The 25,565-nt window shown below is 45.7% G+C and overlaps 1 protein-coding gene across 1 annotated transcript; it reads right to left on the minus strand.

The window, feature by feature from the left end:
• Nucleotides 1–1,068: 1,068 nt before the first annotated feature.
• Nucleotides 1,069–25,494, minus strand: efhd2 (EF-hand domain family, member D2). Its single transcript, XM_072244883.1, has 4 exons — nucleotides 25,138–25,494; nucleotides 7,943–8,090; nucleotides 6,559–6,693; nucleotides 1,069–4,712 (listed from the first exon to the last, which is right to left on the minus strand). The coding sequence occupies exons 1-4, from the start codon at nucleotides 25,422–25,424 to the stop codon at nucleotides 4,581–4,583; spliced, it is 702 nt and encodes a 233-aa protein (XP_072100984.1). The 5' UTR covers nucleotides 25,425–25,494; the 3' UTR covers nucleotides 1,069–4,580.
• Between the last annotated feature and the right edge of the window lie 71 nt (nucleotides 25,495–25,565).

The following is a 25,565-nucleotide window of genomic DNA, read 5'->3' on the forward strand; positions in this document are numbered from 1 at the left end:
AAACCGAGGAGATAGGGCTCTGGTGGCAATGACAGGTGAGGCTCATTCAGCACCTGGTCTGCACTGTACTTGACCCCAGGATGAGATGTAGTGGTACACACAAGCCTTAAATAATAGCTATTGCATATGTAGATAGACTGAATGTTGAATAGCATGGAGAGTTAGAAAGATTAATAGTTGGAATTTGGTTGCAAGAGGTCCTTGAGCCAGTAACTTTAAATTCCTGGGTGTCACTATCTCGGAGGACCCATCTAGGACCCATCATATAAATGTAATTGCAAAGAACCACCTCTACTTCCTTGGGAGTCTGCAAACCTACATAGATGTGTAGTGGGAAGCATGCTGACTGGCTGCAATTCAGCCTGGTATGGAGACACCGATGCCTTTGAGGGGGAAATCCTACTGAAGGTAGTGGATTCAGCCCAGTACATCACAGGTGAAACCCTCCCAACCATTCCGAGCACATCTACATGAAATGTTGCTGCAGAAAAGCAGCATCCATCATCAAAGATCCTCACCCCCCAGGCCATGCTCCATCAGGTAGAAGGTAGAGGTGCTTCAGGACTCACACCACCACCATTCAAGAACAGTTACTACCCCTCAACCATTAAGCTCTTGAACTATACTCATTCTATTTCTGACATTCCCCCAACCAACAATCTCACTGTGAGGACTCTATCTCGTTATTTCATGATCTCCTTATTTATTGCGATTATTTATATTTGCATTTGCACAGCTTGTAGTCCTCTGTGCTCTTTCATTGACCCTGGTTACAGTTCTACAGAGTTGCTGACAGGAAAAAGCAGCTCAGGGTTGTATGTGCTGACATGTATATACTCTGATAATAAATTTTACTTTGAACTTTGATTACATGGCAAACTGGAAAACAGCGGCGCCAGTTTTGGGGTAAGAGACATGGAGTAAGATGAACAAGTAGTAGCAACTTTTATTCTAATTGGCCAGCATTGTTTTCAACGTTTGGCCCTTTGCCATTAGTGGCAAGTGACGTCATTTCCCCTTCACACACTGTACCTTTAATTAGTCCAAACAAGAATAGAAAGAGCCATCAAAACTTAAGATGCATTTATTAGACATATGTATAATTAGATTTATTTTTGTAAGAAAATCAAAAATAGTTTCTTTCACACAACTTATTTCCTCAATTGAAGCTTCAGACAGCAACATTACAGTTATAGAAAATAGGTAAATTTTTCAGTAAACACAATGTACCAAAATAATGGCATCAGCATTATGTAAAGTCCATGCAGATTCATTGGTGCTGGAGTAAGTGAGCTACAGTTCTTGCCTTTCACCAAGACCAGCCCCCACCTCCCAGGAATGATGTTGCCGACTCCCCATTTCAATTCCTGTTCATTCTCCTACGCCCCACAGTTGCTCGGGGAGGGCCAGTTCTTCGGCAGAACACAGGCACAGTTGCACAGACTACACAAACGGATTCTTGGAGAATACACAGATACGCCAGAGGCAGACAGACAGTCAGACAGTCAGACATGGCACACAGAACCCACTCCCCACCCCCCATTATGTTCTAGATGCATTGAAAGCAAATTGCATGGAGCCAAAGTAAGATTCTCAATGCATCTTAATGTCATGCTAAATAAATCCCACACTACGACTTCAGCTTAAAGCTGAGTGACCCTCAGCAATGGACACATGGCTGATTCAGTGCCTTTAAAACTAGAACAAACATCACAGGCACAAGTATTTGGCACAACAGTGTTTGACACAACAATTTTAACAACACAATCAACAAAGGGTAAAGATTCAGCCCAAAATTAGCCATGCAATGGAATGTGAGAGCTGTTTAAATAAAACAGTGGGGGCATAAACCAGTCCCAATTGTTTTAAGTCCCCACAACGATGGAAGTTATAGCCATTAGTTCACACTGTTGAACCAACAGTCCTAACCCCCCAGAGGTCATAACATACCACTTTTCCACTGCTCAGCTAAACAATGGAAGAATTATAGTTGAGGTTACCTGATGCTCACAGCAAGGGTTATTGGCTAACGTTAAGGAGCAAGAACCCTGGTACTCTGCTCCCAGCCAATGGTATGGCAACTGGGACAGTGTCACCAACAGCGCAGGTAGCATTAGCCAGTTGTAGACTAGGGAATGTGCAGACGCTTCCCTGCGCCAAGCCCAGAGACAGGCAGAGCCAGCTGGCCAGGGATCACCTTTTAGTTTTCAGTATCTTGGGTGCAAACTTTGTCTGGCAAAGCATCATACCCAAATGTTAACACATCATTTATTGCAGAAGTTCTTGAATCTATTACAAAGGTCCAGACTTTTTGCTTTAGATTGCCAGCATTTGATTACATTTTGTTTCATTTGCTTCCCTGGTTGATGTGGGACAGTTTCCTGAGCTGGTTCATAAAAACAAAGTACTTCAAAAGTACACCCTTGATGTTTGCAAAGAGTTACGTCAAGGATATTTTCAGTATTCCAAATTCCAGGGCGAAGGTAACTGGGAATGTCGAACATTAAATGCTTTTCCTTCAGCAGTCTCAATCATTACTTGAATATTTATTGGTTAGTGGGATAGCTTAGAATTTAGTCTTTGAGACAATTTACTATTTTTGTGCAATCTTTCCTGGCCAAAACTTAAGCATACATTTCTTCATAAAAGGCACTTCCATTGTTGTTTTTTTTAAAAATAAACGTTTCCAGGATTTTTGCAACAAACTGATTGGAACACCCTTGATTCACAGTAACTGGATTGGACTCTCAAGGAACTGGATATGTGGCCAATTGGCCTCTTTCTGTTACCATGACAACAGAGTTCCGCCTGCCCCAGACGGTCTGAAGGCAGGTGATTGGGAAGCCAATACTGAATGCTGCTACCTCCTCTTGGTCTAGGGTCCAAAGGTCAACAGGGTTGCACAGGGAGGTCATGAGGAAGAGAACACCAAGTGTTTGCTTAGTTTCAAACCAGAAAATCAGAGTCAGGCTGCTGCAGAGATGAGGATCATGGAAGAACTGAAATGCTCCCAATATTGCTCAGAACTTGAAGGAAGACATGATACAGATTACAAGTTGCCCTGATCAATGGCGTTTCTATATTGCAAAGTGGTACTTTAAGGGGTCAGTAATAACTTAGAACAGTGGAAACCCTCTCCCACTGCATCCTCCAAGTCCCTGCTTGAACATTTGTATAATATGCATAGGGAGATACACATAGTTAATCCTTGCATTAAGAGTTGCTCCTTCAAGGGACTGACTCTGAAATTATTGTAAATCAGTCAGAAACGTGGCTTAATACAACTGCTCCAGGTGCCTCTGTCACAGCTGGAAGTCTGAAGGAAGCAGAGTATGGCTTTCTTACTTGGGCAGTTCATCGAAGATGGCAAAAAGGAGTGTGCGCAGGTCAGCACAAGTGAATCTGCCTTCACAAACTCTCTGGAACGCAAGAGCGGTTATCTGACTCCACAGAAAACGTGACCATTTAACATGTAAATACGCTACCAATTTCTGATGATTCAGTGTCAGGAGGTAAAAAATATATTTTGCTGTGAACAATTTAAAGCACTAAACTTGCTGAATTTATTAGGGCAGGAATATGTTGCATCAAATGTGCACAGGAATTGGTACCATACAGATGCAATTAAGACACGTTCACATTAGGAAATGGACAAGCAAAAAAAAAAATAATAAATCAGGTTGCTCAGCCTATTGGATAGAGTTAAAATCACGGATAAAGGGAATGCCATCTTAAAGTAGAAACCCCCATTTGATAGAGGAGGTAGAAACCAGGCATCGTTTCCAATAGTAAATATCTGAAGGTATTTTTTCAAATTTAAAAAAAAGGGCCACCTTAAAAACAAGTCTCATAAAAGCTGCATGTTCCCAATTATTTATACTTACCCCCCCTTCCTGTTTTGCAGGGAGCGCCCAATTAAAATCATGGCCACAACTCTAAAGTAACAAGCAGCCATGTGCCTATTGAGGAAACTCATTCCGAGAGGAGGCCACAATTCCGAATGACCTTTTCCTACACGGTGTTCACGTGATCAGAAACGAGGCAGTGGGGCACTTTGGTGGGAATTGGAGTCAGTCTGACTACATTCTCAACCACGTGCAGACACAGAAGGAAAAGGGCACCTTGGGCAATAAGGCCAAAGGCCCTTTTATAAAGTCATCAATGCACCGACAGGAGCTTCGCCCAAGTTCCCTGCAATAGCTCCATTACAGGGACTTTGATTACAGAGCTAAAATAGAGCAATGGGACAGGACCCTCAAACAATGAAATGTACATAAAAGAAACAAAATTGGCTTGAACAACATCGACCTAACCTGCTCATTCCCAAAGGCTTCCGTTGTCACAACAGGCAGAGTCTGGTGTTGAAATCACAGGATGAGGATATGCCTGGAAACGAGGCAGGCAGTTCCATCTATCCAAATTGGATACTGTGGTTAACATTATCTCAGGAGTATCCCAAGCCCATCCACACCCCTTCCCTTATTCTTTAAAACAAAATACAGTCTGTCACCTGGGCCAAGATTGGGATTAGAAGCCAGATCTTCTGACCTGCACCCAGGGGTTTCGGCAGAAAGCTGGCTTTACTTAAATGCTGACTGCAGCTCCTTGAAGGCAGCTCTTTTCTGTTTCTTTTCTTCAGCCTGCTTCTTCTTTTCCTCCTGCTCTTCCCTGATCTCCTGTTCAAATCGGTTTGCATCATTGATTGCCTGAAGCTGCAAAGATAACACATGTATTGTTATCATGTTATCAAGACAGTGACTATACTTCACATAAGGAGTTTGAAGAGATTTGGTACATCAACAAAAACACTCAAAACTTCTATAGATGTACTGTGGAGAGCATTCTGACAGGTTGCTTCACTGTCTGGTATGGGGGGGGGGGGGGCTACTACACAGGACCGGAAGCTGCAGCAGAGACTCGTAAATTTATTCAGCTCCATCTTGGGTCCTAGCCTACCGAGTCCCCAGGACATCTTCAAGGAGTGGTGTCTCAGAAAGGCAGCATCCATTATTAAGGACCTCCAGCATCCAGAGCATGCCCTTTTCTCACTGTTACCATCAGGTAGGAGGTACAGAAGCCTGAAGGCATACACTCAGCGATTCAGGAACAGCTTCTTCCCCTCTGCCATCCGATTCCTAAATGGACATTGAACCCGTGAACACTTCACTTCTGTAATAGATATTGTTTTTGCACAATTTTTAATCTATTCAATATACATATACTGTAATTGAATTTATCTACTATATTATGTATTGCACTGAACTGCTGCTGCTAAGTTAGCAAATTTCATGACACATGCCAGTGATAATAAACCTGATTCTGATCAACATGCTGAACACAAAGTCCTGGTGTCATCTAATAACATTATTGACCAGCGATCTGTGTTCAGGATCAGTGATCTATGTTTATCATTTTATGACAGTCTCTCACAATATACCTCAAATTCTACTTTCCCCATTTGATTCAGGTGGGGATTTTTTCCGTCACCGAGTCTGTATCAGTCAGCCATTCCACAATAGAGAAGCTGGATTTCAATTCTTCATGGACTTTACAGATCAGAAATGGAAAACAGTCACTAATGAATCCAAAAAGGAATTGAGGGGAGCCTCGTTACCTAGAGTGGTTGGAATGTGGAGCACTTTACTATATCTAGTGACCGAGGAGAGAAGCAATAACATTTTAAAGTAAGTTGGAGAAATACAAGGAAGGAAGAATTAGGATATTATTGATTGGATAAGAATACTGGTCTGGAACTTCCAGTAAGACGGTGGCAGGCTTGGTTGTAGCAGCCTCTTTGGGTCAGACAAAATGGTGCAAATGTTTGTCTTAAAACATTTTTCTTGTGCCTGGACATTGGCAATACAAAATACCTCAGGTCCAGTTCATTAGTGAGACCGACGACGGTGAAGCTGCGTGGCCTCAGTTGTTACATGGACCAGGCCCTCAAGCTGCAGTTTCGCCTGTTACAACTACCCAGGAGAGGAGGCGCCAGGAGCGGTGTGGGAGAGACAGAAGCACAGTGGGCACGCTGGAATCCATGCTCAGCTGAGGGCTGGTTTCCACAGGCCAGCTGCCCCGTTGGTGCTCTTCAGCATTCACTCCCTGGAAGACAAGCTGGAATACCTTCATCTGCGGCTGATCCAGTGAGAGATGAGAAACTGTTGCGTGCTTGTTCTTGCAGAAACATGGCTCCAGGACAACATCCCATGCTCCATCAAACGTCAGGCCATGCCACTCAGGGACTTGTGCTGATTTTATTTTGTATGTGCTATCGTAACTATGTGTGCTGTGTGAGATTCCAGGCACTGTGTTTTGCACCTTGGCCCTGTTTTGTTTAGCTGCATACCAATATATGGTTGAACAACAATCAAACTTGAACTTAAGAATATGTGGTGCCACAATCATTGGCACAACCCACAGAGCAATGACCTGCTTCCTTGCCGTAGTTACAATGCAATTCACTGCAAGTCCTGAAACTGAAACAGCAAGTGACACCAACACAGGCAGAACCCAAGTCAGTAGTCAATATAGAAAATTCAAGTTGCAAGTGACACTTACTTTGGCTTCAAAGAAGGTTTTGGCTCCTTTCACTCCCTCTGTCGAGACATCGATTTCAGACAACTGGGCAAGAACGCACAAACCACTGTCTTCAGCCAACTCTCCTGCAGCAGCCTTACGGAAAATTAGCAGGAACTGAAAGGCAAGAGAGGGGTAATGGTGTCAGGGAGATCTGCTATTAGATATGAATGGACACAAAGCAAACTGACAATAATACTATTCACAAGGAGGAGCCAAGGTTTAGTGCAGGGGTAGCCAACCTTTTACATTCCATGCATCAATTTTTTTGCAAGCACGAGTTCTATATTAACATATTTTTACGACAATTGGATGGGGGTACAAGACTTGTACGGCACATCTGAACTTGTGAGTGAAGAAATTGACGCATGGAATGTAAAAGGCTGGCCACCCCTGGTTTAGTGGGTTCTAGAGATCTCATGAGATAGACAGGGAAATTAGCAGTTAACTGGCTTTCTTCATTCCCACATCATGTTACAACCGGTCTCCTGCTTGGATTCTGAAGTGAACATCTTATGAACCAATCCCCAGCTTGCCTCATGAGTAGCTTTTCCTCAAATCAAAAATGATTTAATAAAGTTGTGCAGTTTTTGTTTTTATTTGTTATTTAATTTAAATTATTGGGGATTTAGAAAAAAATTCTGATAATCAAATCAAGCTGCAGTATATATGGGGTGTAGTATTTGAAGCAACCAGCAGAGGGTGCCAGCAGCCTAGAATTCACAACCCTTCTTTAGGCTCCAGGAATTCTCTATTACCTCAATCTCTTTTCCAAAACTCACTCTAGTCAATGCTGAATCTCTCTATTGTAGACTCCACATCCCTGCTAACATGTTGTTCAGCACAACACGCTAACTACACCAACTGATGAACGTGCACCTTAGACTCCTGAATCCAGCAACCACTGACCAACTAACCGATTAACGGGGGGTGGGGGGTGGGGGGCAGAACATCACGGTAACTAGGGCTGGTAAACTGTAGACTAGCCAATCCAGACAAGGATAGCACCCACCATTCCAAGATAAGTGACATCAGCTGTTGCTGTAACCAGCACTCGGACACTACAAAACTTCTAGCCCAGTAACCATGATCAAGCTGAAGAAATAATATATTTATGGAGCACTTTTCATACAGATGATGTAGTTCAAAGTACTTCACCATAGGATAAAGTGCAAACATTAAAATAAAATATATTAAAAAAATGAAAATAAAAGACAAAAATGTTAGTTAAAAGTAAGCAGATCACAGTGCATTCGAACACTACAAATCACAAGGGAGTACTGACACATTCTGTAATTTACATTTCATTTTATTTGTTTTTGAACATTTTCCTCTACAGATCAAAGTACCTATCAAAGCACATTACCTCACGGAAGCTGAGCTTGCCGTCAAAGTCCTCATCAACCTCCTTGATCATGTTCTTCAACCCAAGATGCGTCTGAGGAGCCTCCAGCTTCTCCATCATCAGCTTCAACTCCATCAGGTCGATGAAGCCATCCTTCCCAGCATCGTACCTGTTACAGACACACCAGGTCACAAACTGGCAGAGGGTCAGAGGGTCAGGGGGGAAATGTTGAGCGAGGGGCCGCGCAGGACCCTGGAAAGGGGACAGGGAGAGGGTTGAACAAAGTGGAGGGGTAGGGTTGGCCTTGCAGAATCAGCGGGAGGCTGGAGTAAATTTCCTGGATTTGATAGCCAGTCATGAAACGCACAAGCCACACTCCGGTGCCCTGCCGATATTCATTCCCCACCAGCAACACAGAAAACAATTAAAAGGTTACCATTAGATTGCAGAAGGGGGAAACCCGAAATTGAAGAAAATGCTAGAATATTCACATCTCATGCTGCACCCATGCAAAGAAGAGTTATCATTTCAGATGTGCAAAGCCAATTTTCCCCAATTCCTAATTGCCTGTGGGAAGGTGGTGGTGAACTATATTCTAGAACTACTGCAATCCTTACGAAGGTACTTCCTGCACTGCTGCTGGGGTTAGACCTAGTGACTGGATAAAGGATTGGTGACATTTCCAAACCAGCACTGTGTGTTACTTGGAGGACAACATACAGATGCTGGTGTTCCGATTGCACTCTGTCCCCGTCCTTGGTGGTAGAAGTTACAGGTTTGGGAGGTATTTAGGGATGGTCTGGGTGAGTAATGGTAGCTTATTCTGTTAATGGGAGGAATTAATGTTTGGAATGAAGGCAATGCCAGTCAGACAGGCTGCTTTTCTCCAGATAGAGCCAACGTTGGGTTCAGTTGCAGCATTCATCCAGGCGATTGGAAGGTATTCCATCCAGCTTCAGACTTGCATCTAACAAATGATGAAAAGGCTTGAGGTGCTAGGAGACAAGTCACTCATCTGACCCGCTCTTGCAACATAGCTTTGACGTAGTTGGCCCAGATGCAAGCCCCAGAGTGGTGTCGGTGGGGCCCTGGTGATGATAATGTCATTGAATGCCAAAGGTTGTCTCTTGTTGGTTGTTACTTTTTGGTACTTCTGAAGCATGAACATTTCTTGATGCTTCTCCAGCCCATGCCCGGCTATCGCGTGAGGCGTGGACTACTACATTTCCTGCGGAGTTAGAATGGAAACTGAGCATGGTGCCGCCAGTGAATCCCCATGGATGGAGGGAGGGTAATTGAAGCAGCTGAAGAGGGATTGATTGAGGACATTGTGCTGACGAATCTCTGCATTGATGTCCTGTGGCTGGGATGAATGAGCTCCAACAGCAATCTCCCCTTGTGCACGGTACTGGAGTACATTCCCCTGTTACCATTGACTTCAATTTTGCCTGGCCTCTTTGCAGTTACATTCAGACAAATGCTTCCTTAGTGCTGGGTGGGGTGGGGACTGGGCTACCAGAATTCAACTTTCCAGGGCAAAGCTTATAATTAAGTCTGGAGACAAATAGTCCTGGTGAAATCCAAGCTGTTTCAGTGAGCAGGTTATTGAAGACTAAGCACTAACTGACGGGCACTGCCAGCCACATCTTCCATCACTGTGCCATTAAACAGTAGGCAGACACAATTCATAGAATCATACAGCACAGAAATAGGACCTTCGGCCCAAAAGGTCTATGCTAACCAATTTGAGCTAGTCCCATTTGCCCATGTTTGGTCCATGTTCCTCTAGTAAAGAGGATTCCCAACATTCTGAATGTCATGAACCAATACCATTAAGCAAGGGTCCCATGGATCTCAGATTGGGAACCCCTGCTCCAGTCCAAATCTTTTCCATCCATGTACTTGTCCAAGTACCTTTCAAATGTCATTAATGCACCTTCCTTGACTGCTTCCTCCAGCAGCTCACTCCATATCATGCCCACCCTCCGGGTGAAATGGTGCCCCTCACCTCCTGCTGAATCTGCACCCTCATCTTAAACCTACCCCCTTCAGTTTTTGATTCCCAATCCTGGGAAAGGACTGTATTGAGCCAATCTATACTTGCGTATGTCGCTGTGTAAAAACTGGCTGCTTCATTCCTTTCAGGAGTAACCACGCTGATTCTAAATTGATTGGGTTGTTCCAAGGTGGAACAATACAGTTACTATATAAATGAAAAATTATTTTATCAGTCAGGGACGAGAGTTGGGATGTGAGTGTAACAACCATGTTTATCCCCCCGTTCTCCCATTTCAGCCACCAATATAGACTCTTCCCTAGGGTTCAGCTATAATCACTCTACCATCTGCTGAGACCATCTCAGATACCTGGGTCCAGACAGCAAGCACTACCCCAAAGGGAGGAATCACACTACAGTTACTCCTTTTCTAGGGCTCCCTGGGCAGTTACAATTTGTAGTCAGAGATCTACATGGGGGTGTGGAGGCCACCAGCCAGTGACTAACGTGGCCTCTCCTAGCCGACCCACTGAGGACAGAAATAGGCTTAACCATTACTGCAGCCCTCTGGACTGTATCGTTCAGTGCCTTAAAACCTCCAGTGGAGAAGAGTCGATACACACGGGCGCTGACACACACACACACACACACACACACACACACTCACACACACACACTTGCCCCGAACAATCATTGACACACGATAAAGTTTGCAGCAAAAAAACCATTTGTCCCATCAAATCACATCCTATCCCCTTTCACCCCATCCCTCCATAAACCCTGAACGTACAGAATCCCCATGCATCTTTTTAAAAATAAAAACAATGCACTTCAGTTTGCAGATAATTTAATGGGAAAAAATATATAAACACACACCAATACCGCCTCTGCAAATCATACTAAATAGTGAAAAACAATAGCTGAGGGCTCCATCTTCTTGCATACGTTTGTCAAGTTCGGACATAGCATTGCACAACAGCCTTCCCTCTGCTAGAGAAACAGCGTAGTACGGACATGTGCACACACACCCCGCCCCCGGGAGACCGCACCCTTTCCGTACGATTTCTACGTACACACCCCAGGGCTACCCAGCTCACTGCACATTTCAGTGCCCAGGCACAACGCAGCTGACCCCTGCACTACTCCGAACGAAACAAGTCCCACAAAACACAGCCCGTGGAGACACAAATCGCACCGAATTGTAGTTTGTACGAGCACAGATCTGAGCAAACTATGTTCGTGATGAACTGGTGTGTCAATCTACACTCAAAACCCCCCACCCCTTGGGGTGGGGGGGGGAGAAAGTGGGGAAAGAATTCAAAGACATTTCTGTTTGCTTGGAGTTTTCCCATATACTGAAGGTGCAAATGGGAACAAGCAAGGCTCAAACTCCCCCTGCAGGAAGGTTGGGAGGGAGAGGCTTATTTTAAGAGATTGGAACTTTGAGCTCCCTCAGTGAAAGGAGGATTGGTCAGTCAGAGACAGAAGTAGTCAGGGGAAAGAGACGAGGAGGAAAAAGGTAGGTCAAGCAGAACATTAGCTTGGAACAAAGGAAGGGGCTGGGGTGGGACAAGAGAAGGGGAAGAAAGGAGTAGGGAGCTGAGAAGGGAGGAGGGAACAGGGGATCAGGGGGATAAAGGAGATGAGAAGATCTTGAGGCAGAAAGATGGGGGACGTTGAGATAGGGTAGTGAAAAAAAAACACACCTAGAGATCACCTATTGCTTCCTACCAAATTCTGTTGCAATGTTTGTTCCATAATGGACGCAGGTGATGGCCGAGGGAACCTGGGGTACCCACCCAATGGTTATCAGCTTCTCAGCTGCCAGAATGACCAGGTAGGTTGTGGACAAGGTTAATGCACAGTAACTCCCTCTCCATAAACCCACAGCGTAGATCTGAATAGTTGCAAGACGATCAAAAGCACAGAGGCCTGGGGTGAATGGCCACACTAGGTGGAGTTGTTAAATCAGTGGAGACCATCACCACAGGACTGTGAGGGAGTGAAGGAGCCGGGGGTGGGAGAAGAAAGGCAGAGGCAGACCTGATGTTAGAAAGAGAATTTTTTTTCAAAACTCTCAAGTCAGGCAGTCTTTGCAAAGAGAAACAATTAACACTCCAGGCCTGACAGCCTTCACCAGAATGAGTTCAACACCTTTTGCCACTTCAGTTATTCATGATTCCTGCAGTGCAACAGCAGTTTTCTTGCCCTTCCTCCAATGAGAGCTCACAATAGCTGCCTCCTACATCAGAGACACTAAGCACAGATTGTCTGACCGCAGTGCAGAACACCTGCATTCAGTCTATATGTGGCGCTCGTCACCTTAATTCTCCAGCCCCCTCCTTGGCTGAAACGCCTGTCTGTGACCTCCTGCATTGTCACTAGGTCAAGCATCCGCCTACTGCTTGGGTACGGTGCAGCCTCCCAGCACTGACCACCTCGCTGGGACTGAGGGTTCCAACACAATTTTCACCTTCCTAACCTTCATGACCACACCTAGAACGCGGACGATGACCAGTTCTAACCTGGGAGGAAGCCGAACAGGGACAAGCTAACTCTGTGCTCAGTGTGCAAGAACATTTGCTGCAGATCACTTTCCCAACACAGGAACAACATGGCTGATCCTGCATTCAGCATCAGGGCAGGAGAAAGAGAGACAGAAACTCTCGATATGATGTCCCTCATGGGGAATAGACTGCTGGCTCTCTCGGGTTATGTCCAGGAAACTGATGGAACAGTCCTGCACAGGACACCCCCACTAAGGGGAAACTCTGGGGAGGAACACAAGTTTAGTTAACAAAGGACCAGGCCAGCCAGCAGTGAACTGTCATTCTGCTAATTCCAGCCATGACATTATCAGGCAACCTGCGTCCACTTAGCAGTGAAAGAGGAACTCTACAATGTTCCTCTTTTCTTCTTGCATCAATTTCTTCTAACGTCAAAATGTGACAGAATTTTAACTCTTCCCTGACACTGCAAGAAAAACTTGGCCCAGTCTCTCCAACAGCAACAACTGCCATGCCTACTGTCCCTGGGAGCAATAGCCCAGGTCATGATAGGAGTGGATCACAACTGATTGGGAGTCCCCAACTCATCAGCAGAGGGCACTGTGCCTTTAACTGACAAAGGTCCAACCCTGGGATGCCCAGGTTCTTGGCAATGCTACTGGCTGAGGGATGAGGACCCAGAACAAATGTCAGGGAAAGTGCAAGATCAAGACCCCTGGAGACAGAGTCAACAGCAGATGCTGGAATATGGAGCAACAAATGAAATGGTGGAGGAACTCAGCAAGTTGAGGTCCCTTTTCCCTCCACAGATGCTGCCCGAGCTCCTCGAGCATTTTGTTCGCTTGGCTAAGACACGTGGCTCCACTCAACCTTTCTACTGTCCGTCGCTGCTCAGATTGCCACTTGAATCTCACACGTGCTTTCCCACTCACACTGCTGTTTCCTGCGGCTGGGGAGGGCTGGGGGAGGCCTGGCTAGGGTCGACTGTACCATCCAAGTGGGTTTGTGAATGAAAAACCTTCAGCTGACCCCAAATCTCATCTTTAAAAATAAACTTACACTTGCCAAGGTACCAGTGACAGCACCTTGAAGATTACAGTCAAAAAGCACTGCCATTTGTGACACTGAAAACCGAAACATCAACTGACTGATGCACCTCGCCAATAACCAGGTTGAAGGATGATGAAACCACAGGCAAAACATTTATCTATCCTGCCGAGGCGTGCCTAGGCGTACAGGAGAGATCTCACGTACCAGAAATTCCATAACAGTTGTTCTGCAGAAAACGTAACCACAGAATCTCTGTACAACAGGCATAGGGAATGAGATTGGAGATTGTTGGTACAAACAGTTAACCTGCTCCAATGGCTCTTGGCACTTGAAGCTGGGCCTGTTGCAGCAGCTGTCTGAACCTGCCCGTCTCCTCCTGCTCGGCTGGTCAGCACTGATCCTCTTCGATGGCACGGACGCCAGACAACACCCCGGCCCAGCAGCCATGGGTCTACCTCTACTGCTTCTGGGTTCTGTTTCCCGGCCCACCAGCCATTTCGCATTCAAAAGCATTTTGACAGCACGAATGGTTGTGCTGAGGGAATGAATGCATGGAGGAGTCAGAGAAACCCTCACTGACCTCCACACAGCTCTGTTTGGGGGGGGGGGGGAGGGAACGTCAACTCTGAGGCCTGCGTCAGGCATTTTCATGCCTTACAAGGTGCCTGTTTGGGGGGGGAGGGGGGCAAAAAAACAAACTCCCACCCCAGATTTCCAGTGGGGAGAAACAGTCAAGGGGACATTGCCAATGACAGACTGGAGATCTGAGAGTGAGAGTGCAAAGGTCACGTAGACAGTCAAGGCAGGTTAAACGGGAAATCGCACCGAGGACGAATCGGTTTTGCAGCAGCACCCGTGATGGACTAGCTGACTGGCTCTCAGCGTTTGGGCCAACCCTCCCGTGCTCTTCCTGTGGGACCTGCTACTTTCACAGAGGTTGTGGTCCAAATTGTTACAGCCCGTTTCCCCTTCTGCCTTCAGAAGGTGAGGGAATTGCTTAACAGATCTGATTGGTGTCCCTAAGTCAGCAACTCACTATGGTGCTCTCCTGCTGATAAAGCTGGTACGGGACAGCAACGTGTTGGGACATTCTCCATCCCCATATTCCCATGAACTCTGTGTGTGCCTCCTACAGATCTCTCACTCACAGCCACTTGAACGGGACACCTCGCTGGGAGCCAGTGCAGCCCTGTGGATTACTGTGGTAGGTGCAGATGAAGTGAACCTGGCCAAAGTCCTTCTCTGAGTGTCTCACTCACTGTCTAAAGGGACAGGCTGTTTGGTTTATGACGTTCATTTTAACAACTGGGTTATATCCGCGCCTACATGCATCAAAGCAGCCCACGTACTCAGCTCTGCTCCCAGCCTTGCAAACTTAATGTATGCGAATAAAATTTTAAACAAGTTTTTCTGCAATTGCTCAGCTCGTGCGTCATTGGTATAAAATCTGCAATGAGTAGAAAGGTTGTCACAAATGGATTCATTAGCAAATTGAGTCTATAAACAAATACTCATCTTTGCAATATACCCTCCTGCCCATTCATCAATTTCATACCCATATTTTATTCCCAAGGTTTTTAAATCACTGAAACAATTCCATTAAGTGGTGTTCCGTCCAATACCTGTCGGAGGTCAGTATATGCTATGAGCTGTGTAGTCCTCATCGGCGTCAAGGATTTCAGGTCTGTCAAACACAATTAAGCTTTAACAAGCCAATGTTGCATTTCCTTCCTTAACCCAGATTTATTACAAATCCCGATAAATTCAGCTTGGATTGTCTCAGTTTCCCCAGCACAACACTGGTCTGCAGCTCTGGAGACGTCCATCTTTCCTATAAGTAATGCTGTAGCACAACTGTCTGATCTACTACCAATGCAGTTATAGCACACACTTTCTTTTATAAGTTATTAGTTCAGCTATACTCTCTGCCTTTTGCCCCCCAATCAGCCACACCCATCCTTTGACTATCATTTTACAATTGTAATGCTTAACAAAGGCTTTTCAGTTCCGTTTTTAATGTTAACCACTTTGTCCTTCTCATTCCCCTTTTCTAAAGATCTTGTATTTCCTATATTCATCTTTGTTCCCCATTTTTCAGTTCTCAAGTCTCATTTCTCAATCTCATTTTAAACTAAAATCCTTAGTCATTAAAAGGAGTTCTGGGTTTGAAATCTCCTATCTTTCTTTTTCGTCTGAAATGCACTAAGTCTGTACTCACCTCACTTCCTTTTTAAAGAGGACACCCATTGTCCAATAATCGTACACTACTTGTCGTTATTCCAGTCTCCCTGGGCTAACTTCCCAAAGAACCTCCTCCTCCATTTAGGTACCTTTACCCAAGAATGTACGAAATGACATCTGATCTATATTCCCCAAATGCTCCCCTACTGCAAAGGGTCCCATGTCACTTCCCAGATCTACATCCTTTATTAGACGAGAGAGAAAAAAAACAAATAGCTCAAGGCCAATAATAGCATTACAGGAATGTTTGCTCTTTCCTTATTCCATTGTTCCCATTAGTCTCTTATTCCCCTCCCCCCAACACCAGATACTTTGTCCCATCGACTACACACCTCATTTCTCCTTTTTCATCCTTCCTAATAAACCTCCAACCCAGCTTGTTCAACTGCTGTTGTCAGTGGGCCCAGCCCAGTTGAGGGAGCAACTCCTGAACAATAGTTAATCAATGCATTCTCACTCCCACTTGTAAACAGAATTAGAGATGATCTAGATATAGGTATGAGCTCATGTTCTCCAATTCCCCTCTGGCAAATTTCTGAAACTCTTAACTGCAAGATCTTAACATTCCTGTTACTGATTCCTCCATGGACTGAATTTCTGACTGTTTCTCTGCTCTCCCACCCCGAAACGTTCACCCCTCACCGTGTCTCCTCCCACTGAGAACAACACGTTCACTCCCTCTCACTCAGACATTTAACTTATCTTCATCTTTGTCCAAATCAAGAGACGGCAGAGAATGAACCAAATAGACTACAGCCAGCAGAAACTGAGGAGGCATTAATAGTGATCTCTCATGAATCACTAGAATCATTAGATTCTGGAATAGTTGTAAAGGACTGGAAAATTGCAAATGTCACTCCATTCTAGAAACATAGAAAATAGGTGCAGGAGTAGGCCATTCGGCCCTTCGAGCCTGCACCGCCATTTATTATGATCATGGCTGATCATCCAACTCAGAACCCTGCACCAGCCTTCCCTCCATACCCCCTGATCCCCGTAGCCACAAGGGCCATATCTAACTCCCTCTTAAATATAGCCAATGAACTGGCCTCAACTGTTTCCTGTGGCAGAGAATTCCACAGATTCACCACTCTCTGTGTGAAGAAGTTTTTCCTCATCTCGCTCCTAAAAGGCTTCCCCTTTATCCTCAAACTGTGGCCCCTCGTTCTGGAAGAGAAGGAGGCAAAAGAAAGGAAATTATAGGTCAGTTGACCTGACTTCAGTGACTGGGAATACGTTGGAGTCCATTATCAAGGGTGAGGTTTCAGAGTACCTTGAGGCACACAATAAAACAGGCCAAAGTGAACAGGGTTTCTTCAATGGTAAATCTTGCCTAATTTTTTGGATTTCTTTGAGGAAAGAACAGGCAGGTTAGTCAAACCAGAGTCAGTGGACATTGCTTGCTTGGATTTTCAGAAGATTTTTGACAAGGTGCCACAAATGAGGCTGCTAAACAAGATGAGAGCCCACGGCATTACAGGAAATATACTAGCTTGATTAAAAGTTTGGCTGACTGGGAGGAGGAGGAGGCAAAGAGTTGGGGAAAAAAGGGGGGCCTTTTCTAGTTGGTTGCTGGTGACTTGTGATGTTCTGTAGCAGTTAGTGACGGGACCACTTCATTTGACATTATATGTCAATGATTCAAATGATGGAATTGATTGCTTTGTAGCCATGTTTGTGGATGACATGAAGAAAGATGGAAGGTAGGTAGTGTTGAGGAAGCAGGAAGTCTGCAGAAGGATTTAGAAACATAGAAAGCCTACAGCACAATACAGGCCCTTCGGCACACAAAGCTGTGCTGAACATGTCCTTACTATAATTTCTATATAGAAATTACCTAGGGTTACCCATAGCCCTCTATTTTTCTAAGCTCCATGTACCTATCCAGAAGTCTCTTAAAGGACCCTACCGTATCTGCCTCCACCACCTTTCCACGCACTCACCACTGTGTAAAAAAAAAACTTACCCCTGACATCTCCTCTGTACCTACTTCCAAGCACCTTAAAACTGTGCCTCCTCACGTTAGCCATTTCAGCCCTGGGAAAAAGCCTCTGACTATGCACACAATCAATGCCTCTCATTATCTTATACACCTCGATCAGGTCACCTCTCATCCTCCGTCACTCCAAGGAGAAAAGGCCAAGTTCACTCAACCTATTCTCATAAAGCATGCACCCCAATCCACGCAACATCCTTGTAAATCTCTTCTGCACCCTTTCTACGGTTTCCACATCCTTCCTGTAGTGAGGTGACCAGAACTGAGCACAGTACTCCAAGTGGGGTCTGACTAGAGTCCTATATGGTGTAACATTACCTCTCGGCTCCGAAACTCAATCCCATTTGGATGAGGAAAATGGGCAAAAAAGTGGTAGATGGAATATAGTGTCGGGAGATGTATGGTCTTGCATTTTGGTAGAAGGAACAAAGGAGTGCCCTATTTTATAAGGGGGAAAATCCAGAAATCAGATACGAAGGGACTTTTTGGAGTCCTCTTGCAGGATTCCCTAAAGGTCAACTTGCAAGTTGAGTCCATGGTAAGGAAAGTAAATGCAATGTTAGCTTTCGTTTTGAGAGGACTAGAATATAAAAATAAGGATGTAATGCTCAGGCATCTTGAGGATGTAACACAATTCATTTCAGGAATGAAAGGGTTAAAAACATGAACAGCATTTGATGGCTTTGGGCCTGTACTCATAGGAGTTTAGAGAAATGGTGGGGGGGAGCAATCTTATTGAAGCCTATTGAATATTTGAAGGCCTAGTAAGACTGGATGTTTAGAGGATGTTTCCGATGGTGGGAGAGTCTTAGATCAGAGGGCACAGCCTCAGTATAGAGGGACATCCCTTTAGAACAGAGATGAAAAGGGGCATCTTTCACCAGAGGGTGGTGAATATGTGGAAATCATTGCCACAGATGGCTGAGTGGGGTCAAGTGATTGGGTGTATTTAAAGTGGAAGTTCATAGGTTCTTGATTAGTAAGGACATCAACGGTTATGGAGGGAAGGCAGGAGAATGGGGTTGAGAGGGATAATAAATTAGCCATGATGGAATAGTGTTGCAGATTTGATGGGCTGAATAGCCTAATTAGCACCCATGTCTAATGGTCTTATGATTATATGAAAAAAGACGAGGCATATTCAGCTACAGAAGAGATTTAAAGGAAAAGAGAAAACAATAACCTTCCTTTGTTGGGTAGATACAGCAAAGTTCTCACTTGTTTAAGAGTCTAGATTAAGATACCAGTCCCACTGAAGAATTCAGATGGGATTACTCCAAGGTAGAGGCAATAATGAGGAACTGAGTGTGTGCTTGAGGCCCATCATGCAGCCATATACACAGAAGCAGAGCCTTTGGCCCACTGAAGCCAACAAGCACATGTCTACACTCCACCCATTTCATGCCTCCCACATCCCCAATTTCCCCCCAGATTCTACCAAACACTTGAACAACAAAGCTATTGACAGTGGCCGTGTAACCTGTCAATCAGCACAGCAGTGGGCTGAGACAGGAAACCAGAGAAACCATGGGGAGAATGTGCAAACTCCTCAGACGACATTGGATTGAACTCATGTCCACCAGCGCTCTGTGGAAGCAACTCTACCAAGGAAGGAATGAAAAGCACCCTTAGGGAGACCGTGAATATGGGGAGAAATCTGATGAAGACAGCACCAGTGAACGACACAACCAAAGCAGCTCACAAAATCAATTCTTTCTTCTTTCAAATATGATTCAGCTACTATTGGAGCCTGTAATCTACAGTTTGATGGCGTGTTTTCAGGCCGATTGAGCAATCTGGCGCTTTGCTGTCTCCGAGGGGGTTCGGGGAGGTTTCGAGTGATAGGAGGTCTGGAGGTCAAGAAGCCGAGAGGCAATGACTGACTTCATCTCTCACTGATGCAAGAGCCAAGGAAGATTAAAATCAATGCAAATGGAAGGCCAGTGGGTGGTCAGTGGCGTAAGCCTGCCGTTGACCGGTCTCACTCGCCCCATTGCTCACTGCTGCCCGAGGAAATCGGTCTCACTCTCATTGCTCCCAGAGGAAAGCATCTGCGTTCAATCAGTCTCACGCTTGATGCTGCTGGAGAATAGCGCCGGAGGCTTGGGTCCTGGGCCAGGTGGATTGGATTCTGTAGTTCTCATTATTGTGTGTTTCTGGTCATTCCTTTCTCTGCTGCTATTTTGTGCGACACTGATAGGGGCAGACTAGCTCTGCAGCCTGCAGTCAACAAATGATAGTGCTAGACTGAACTGAACTGAGCTGAAACTGAACATTCCTGGTCTGTTTTGATGACTTTGTGGTTTGATATCCTACGTTTTCACTCTTTGTTGCTGCTTGCATGATTTGTTCTTTGTTCACGCGTTGGGGGTTTGATGTTATCCTTCCGTGGCTTTGTTTGTTTTGTGGCTGTCCGTGGGGAAGACGAATCTCGGGGTTGAATATTGCATGCATTCTTTGATAATAAGTGTACTTTGAATCTGGAATCTTTGAAATAGTTCAGATGGAAGACAAACAGCTAAGACAGGACTAAATGGCTCCACACTCCCAAGAAGATCAAAGGCGATTTGAAAAGTACAACACTCAACAGCTTCTTTGCAAACATTTAACCATACTACATGTGTTCTACTCACATCAGAGACACTCTTCAGAGTTACTGAATACAGAGATTCAAAGTATTTCCCCTTCCATTCAAGGAATTAAAGTGTGTGATTCAGATGCCAACATGCTATGAACACAGCCCAGCCATGAAACACCACAAAACACAATTCAGATTCCACTGGCTCTGTAAATGGGTGCACTCCCTGGTACGGATGGAGTTGCTATCCTATAAAGGTCTTCCAACGCAAGTCAATCTGGCTTCACTCTGCACTTCCAACTCTGAGAGGCAATTCTTGCAATCCTTATGCTTCAGGTCATTATCACATAGTTACTGCTTGTGCCCAAGAGTAGTCAGCCTAGGGAGGCTGCAGACTTCTAAAAGGTAAGGAAGGATCTAGCACTTTCCCAGCGTATATGACAAATACTCTTCTTGGGCTTCTATCCAGGCACAGATATTGATTACAACTGACATTTCGATGACAAACTCCGAAGAAGATGGTGGAGTCTGGCACTGAAATGGTTATAATCGATACCTGGAAGCCCAAGAAGAATTTGTTCCAAAAGGTACATTACTGAGCTGAAAACATCGTCTTGCTTGTTTCCTACAATGAGCCCGAGAACTTGGAAGAACTCAGGAAGTAGGGAGGCAGTGGTATGATTAACCCTGCATCCCGATTTCTTCATCTACAGAATGTTAAAAGCAGTGTCTAGTCAGTGGCAATGCCAGACCCAGTGACGCACTCTGCAGTTGAATATTTCATTACTTGGCATTAAAGTGGACAGGGAGCCAACGGAACCCAACACCCAGCAGCCACAAAGAATCTGACAGACAGCAAGAAGTCTTAGAGAAGTGCACCATTGAAAGGAAGTTGATTGCCTGCAAACCCTTAAAAAGACAAAATGCAAGTGAATGAGCAAGTATAGAGTCTACATGAAACTGTCACTAATGAGATGTGCAGTACTAGTTGCGAGCCTTGGTTCACTTGAGTTCCGTGTACTCCAGGGGAGGGGACAATTTAGTCAAAGAGTAAATACTTGCCCGATCCAAGTCCACTACCTTCAAAGTTGCGCTGGGTTAATATCGGGCAGTGGGAGCTCAGAATTTAAAAGAGGCTGTCAAATGGTCTCAGTTTGCAGCAACTGCAAATCGCCATGCCGTTTGAAGTAATTGTCATATGAGTGTGGAGCTGTTAAACATTCCTCACAGAGCGACTCCCTGGGCAAAAATGTTGAGCTACTCAAACACAGAAGTGAAGCAACCTCTGAACCAGAGTCTTAACTTGGTACAGAACTCTACTTGCTCAGATGGCCAACCCTGACTTTGAATCTTCACATACTGAGTGGTGGAAGTTGCTAAAATATAACCTTTATTTTAGAAAGCAGAAAATCGCAAGGAGACCAAATATAGATCTTTAAAGCTACAAGTCTGTTCATTAGAATAGACACAGAGATGACTTCACTTGTGAATGTGACCAGAACAAGGAACCAGAAATTTAAAGTAGTCTCAAAAAAAAACCGTCAACAGAAAGTCCAAGCAGAACTTCTGCTCCCAGGGAACGTGGAACTTACAAACACATGGATTAGTTATTGTAGTTATTTATCTCATCAAGAGGAATGAGATAAATAAACGAGATGGAAATGAAAATAGACATTGATACATTGATTTGGGGGGGATATGGCTTACGTGGAGTTGGAAAGACAGGTGCAACTTTACTGCCCCGAAGTCCATCTGTAACATGCAAGTCTCTATTTAAAAGATACAACTACACAAGTTAGAATCTGGAGCAAGAAACAATCTGCTGGAGAAACTCAACAGATTGTACAGCATCTGTGAGGCAGATGGAAGAAGAAAAGAATTGTCAATGTTTTGGGTTGAAACACTAACAATTGCTCCTTCTCCCTCCCCTCCCATATGGAGGACTCTGAGTTCCTCCGTTTTTGTTTAGAAGACTGAAACCAAATATTCCCAGCTGTGCAGAATCTGACTGTGATGTGGGATCCAACGGGTGCCAAAGTGAGTGTGTTCAACCCCCAACTGAAAGATTAACTTGCAGAAGTGTTTCTGACTGAAGAAAACAATTGCAAGGATTAAAGTGATACTGTGTGCAGTTTTGTTTGCCACCATTTGAAGGGTGCATTTGCTCTGGCGAGCCTGCAAAGCAAGACTGGGATATGGTATCTCCATTACAAGGAAAGCCTGGGAGATCGGCTTTGTCTTCCTTGAAGGCTGAGCGGGACCTTGAAGCCATACAAAACTGAGGGCACGGTCAGCATATACAGTAGTCAATTTTTCACCATGGCTCAAATATTGACAACCAGAGGGTGCAAGCTTAAGAAAAGGAGTAAGAAGTTTAGAGTGGACAGGAGGAAGAATTTTTCACCTAGAGGAAGATTGGAGTTTGAAATGCTCTGGCTGAGAGGGTGCTGGAGGGAGAGACGCTCAAAAAGTTTAACACCCAGACAAGCACTTAAATAGTCAAAGCCAAGAGGGCCCAGGCTAAGTGCTGCCAAATAGCACTAGTATAGATGGGTACCTGATGGCTGGCAAGACCAGGATGGGCCAAAAGGTCTACTTCTCTGTTGTGATACTCCACAAGTTAGTCAAACCTCTGGAGCCCTTAACTATAGTTCTCTCTCCATAGATACTGTCTTACCTGCTGGATATTTCTGTTTTTATTCCAGCATTGTACTTGGTTTATGAGGGACCTTTCTAATGCTTTACCAGAGTCCCACACAAAATGTAGTTTCATTCTCATCTGCAATGAAGTCTGCCGCCGTAGAGCAATTTAAGCCAATCTCAGGATCAGTAGAAACGTTGCCAGGTTAAACATCACGAGCAGGCCGCCAATGCATTCTTCCCCTTGCCTTCCCTCCTGAACAACATTCCCTGTCCAGCACCGCCATCCCGCATTTGAGCATTCACGCAATCTCCCTTCTCCACAAGCCGTCATCTCTATCCTACAGCTGTTCTTCCTGGGTCACCCTGCATCACCTCAGGACTCCACACCTTACCAATCTCAACACCACCATTTCCCCAGGACATTCTTTTCAGCTCTGAAATGGTTGTATGGGTTTATTTTGCAATTGGGACCCGAACGTAGATTGCGAAACCCACTTTTTTCCTCTCTCTCACTCTCTCCCCAAAGTGTGCTCCCCCACCCCAGTACATTGAACACGTGTGTGAAGTTGCATCAGATAAGAGCTCTCGGGAGGCAGGCCGAAGCACGTACTTCGACAGGTCTCAAGTCGTCACTGCATTCTGTGAAAATACCCAGATGCATCAAAACCTCATTTCCCCCACCCAGGCTCACAAGATGCACATTCTGAGAATTAACCTGGGTGGAGGACGCCCATTTCACAGCCCGGGTTTGTTTAACTCACGCTGCTCAGAAATGAGTTTCTCACAACCACGGGGCAGCTTGGAGTCTTTAGCACATCGCAATCAGCACTGCGATCTGCCAGAGCTGAAAGACTGCTTCTCCTACCGCTCGGTGTGGTGCCGCGACCGACACGGCTTGACAATCTGCAGATCAGACATCAAAATCGCCGGCCTCCGCATCACTGAACTTATTCAGCGTTAAATGACGACTCGGCTACGAAGCAAACATTCCCCATTTCTCCCACCCAAAAAAAAAGTGCTCAGGCATCTTGAACAACCACATGAATAAGCCGATGGGGAATTTGGTGGTACTTCTCATATCAGCGTGGTACTCCCCCCCACCCCGTACTGAACTGTCAGCCGCGATAACTTCCTCAGCCTCAAACCGCAGCCTTCACAAGCAAGAGCGAGCATTACCACTTCTAAACCAAGGCTAACTACACTCCTGCCCACACTGCAGCGGTTATTTCACTCTGGCATGGTGGGGTTTTAAAAGATCCGATCCAGGCACGACCCAACTTTGCAAGGGTCCGTGGTCCAAAAGGGGACACAAACTTGGAGACGCCTTACAGGAGTAGATTTTGCGAAAGGAAATCCCTCGGGGCGGCAGCGCAAATTAGTTTACACTAAATCATGAACATAACTGGGGCAAAGTCCTCCCAGTTTCTAGGACAGCGGATTACTTTTATACGTCTGCTGCTGAAATTTCACAGTCCGATCTAACTCACAATCTGCTCTTCTTTCGCATAAGATACAAGTCTAATTAATTTTTGTTCCCCGCTCCCCCCCCCCCAAGAATTAAAGTCGGAGGACCTGTTGAATACTCGGATACAGAAGTGACCAAACCCAGCAGCGGCGTTTTTAAACTCATACGACCAACACTAGAGAGGTCGATGAGAGGTTCTGAAGCTTTGACCGAGGCAAATTTGTATAATTAATGATTTACTAACGCAAATAAATGCTCAGACCTAATCTTAGTTGGGAAGAGCGTTATTCATAAGTTAACATTGCAGGATCTGCGGCAGGCAAAAAAAAATTAGGCAAGAATTATTGTGTTGAAATTCACGCACACCCGGAGGGCTGAGGGTGTTATTGTCCCAAAGGGTGGGGGGGGGGGTCCGTGTTACCGGGAATGGAGCGTGATTTCATTAAACTGGTATTTATCAGGGGCGGTTATTGGTAATTATTTACAGGTAAACACAATAAACTTCAGTAAACTCGGCATCCACAAGGAATTCGGCTGGGGGGGGGAACACCTCGAATATAGCGGTATGAAAGGAGGGAGGGAGGGGTCTTCAGATCAATGGCTATATTCATAGAGAGGGAGGGGCGGGCTTCCCCACACAGAGGGGATCCGGAGCAGGGAGCCCCGGCAACCTGCCTCCTACCCGGGGATACGCCCCGCCCCGACGCCCTCGCTCCCTGGCCGGGTTCCCACTCACTCACCGCCGGAACATGCTCTCCATATCTCGGATCTGCTTGCGGGAGAACTCCTTGAACTCGGTGTAAGGGTTGAAGACCCGCAGGCTGCGCTGCTGCGGCTCCGCCGACCCCTCGTTCAGCTCCCCGCGGCGGGCCAGCTTGGCCGACAGTTCATTGTCCGCTGCCGCGGTGGGCGGCTTCTCCTGCGCCGCTGCCGCCGCCACCTGCTCGGGCTCCGCCTCCCCCGGTCCCGGCTCGTCCTCGATGTCTAGGCGCCGCTGCAGTTTCGAGGCCAACTCGTCCGTGGCCATGCCGCCGCCGCTCACGGGAACTCCACGCACTCTGCCCACCGGCGCCGGACTGCGGATCTGCCCCGCGCCGGGCACGCCCCCTTCCTCAGCCCCGCCCCAATCCGCTAACGCCCGTGTGTGGAGACCCCGCCCACGTCGTTA

Source organism: Mobula birostris, chromosome 27 (assembly GCF_030028105.1).
Source record: "Mobula birostris isolate sMobBir1 chromosome 27, sMobBir1.hap1, whole genome shotgun sequence".
In the NCBI taxonomy this organism is placed as follows: domain Eukaryota; kingdom Metazoa; phylum Chordata; class Chondrichthyes; order Myliobatiformes; family Myliobatidae; genus Mobula; species Mobula birostris.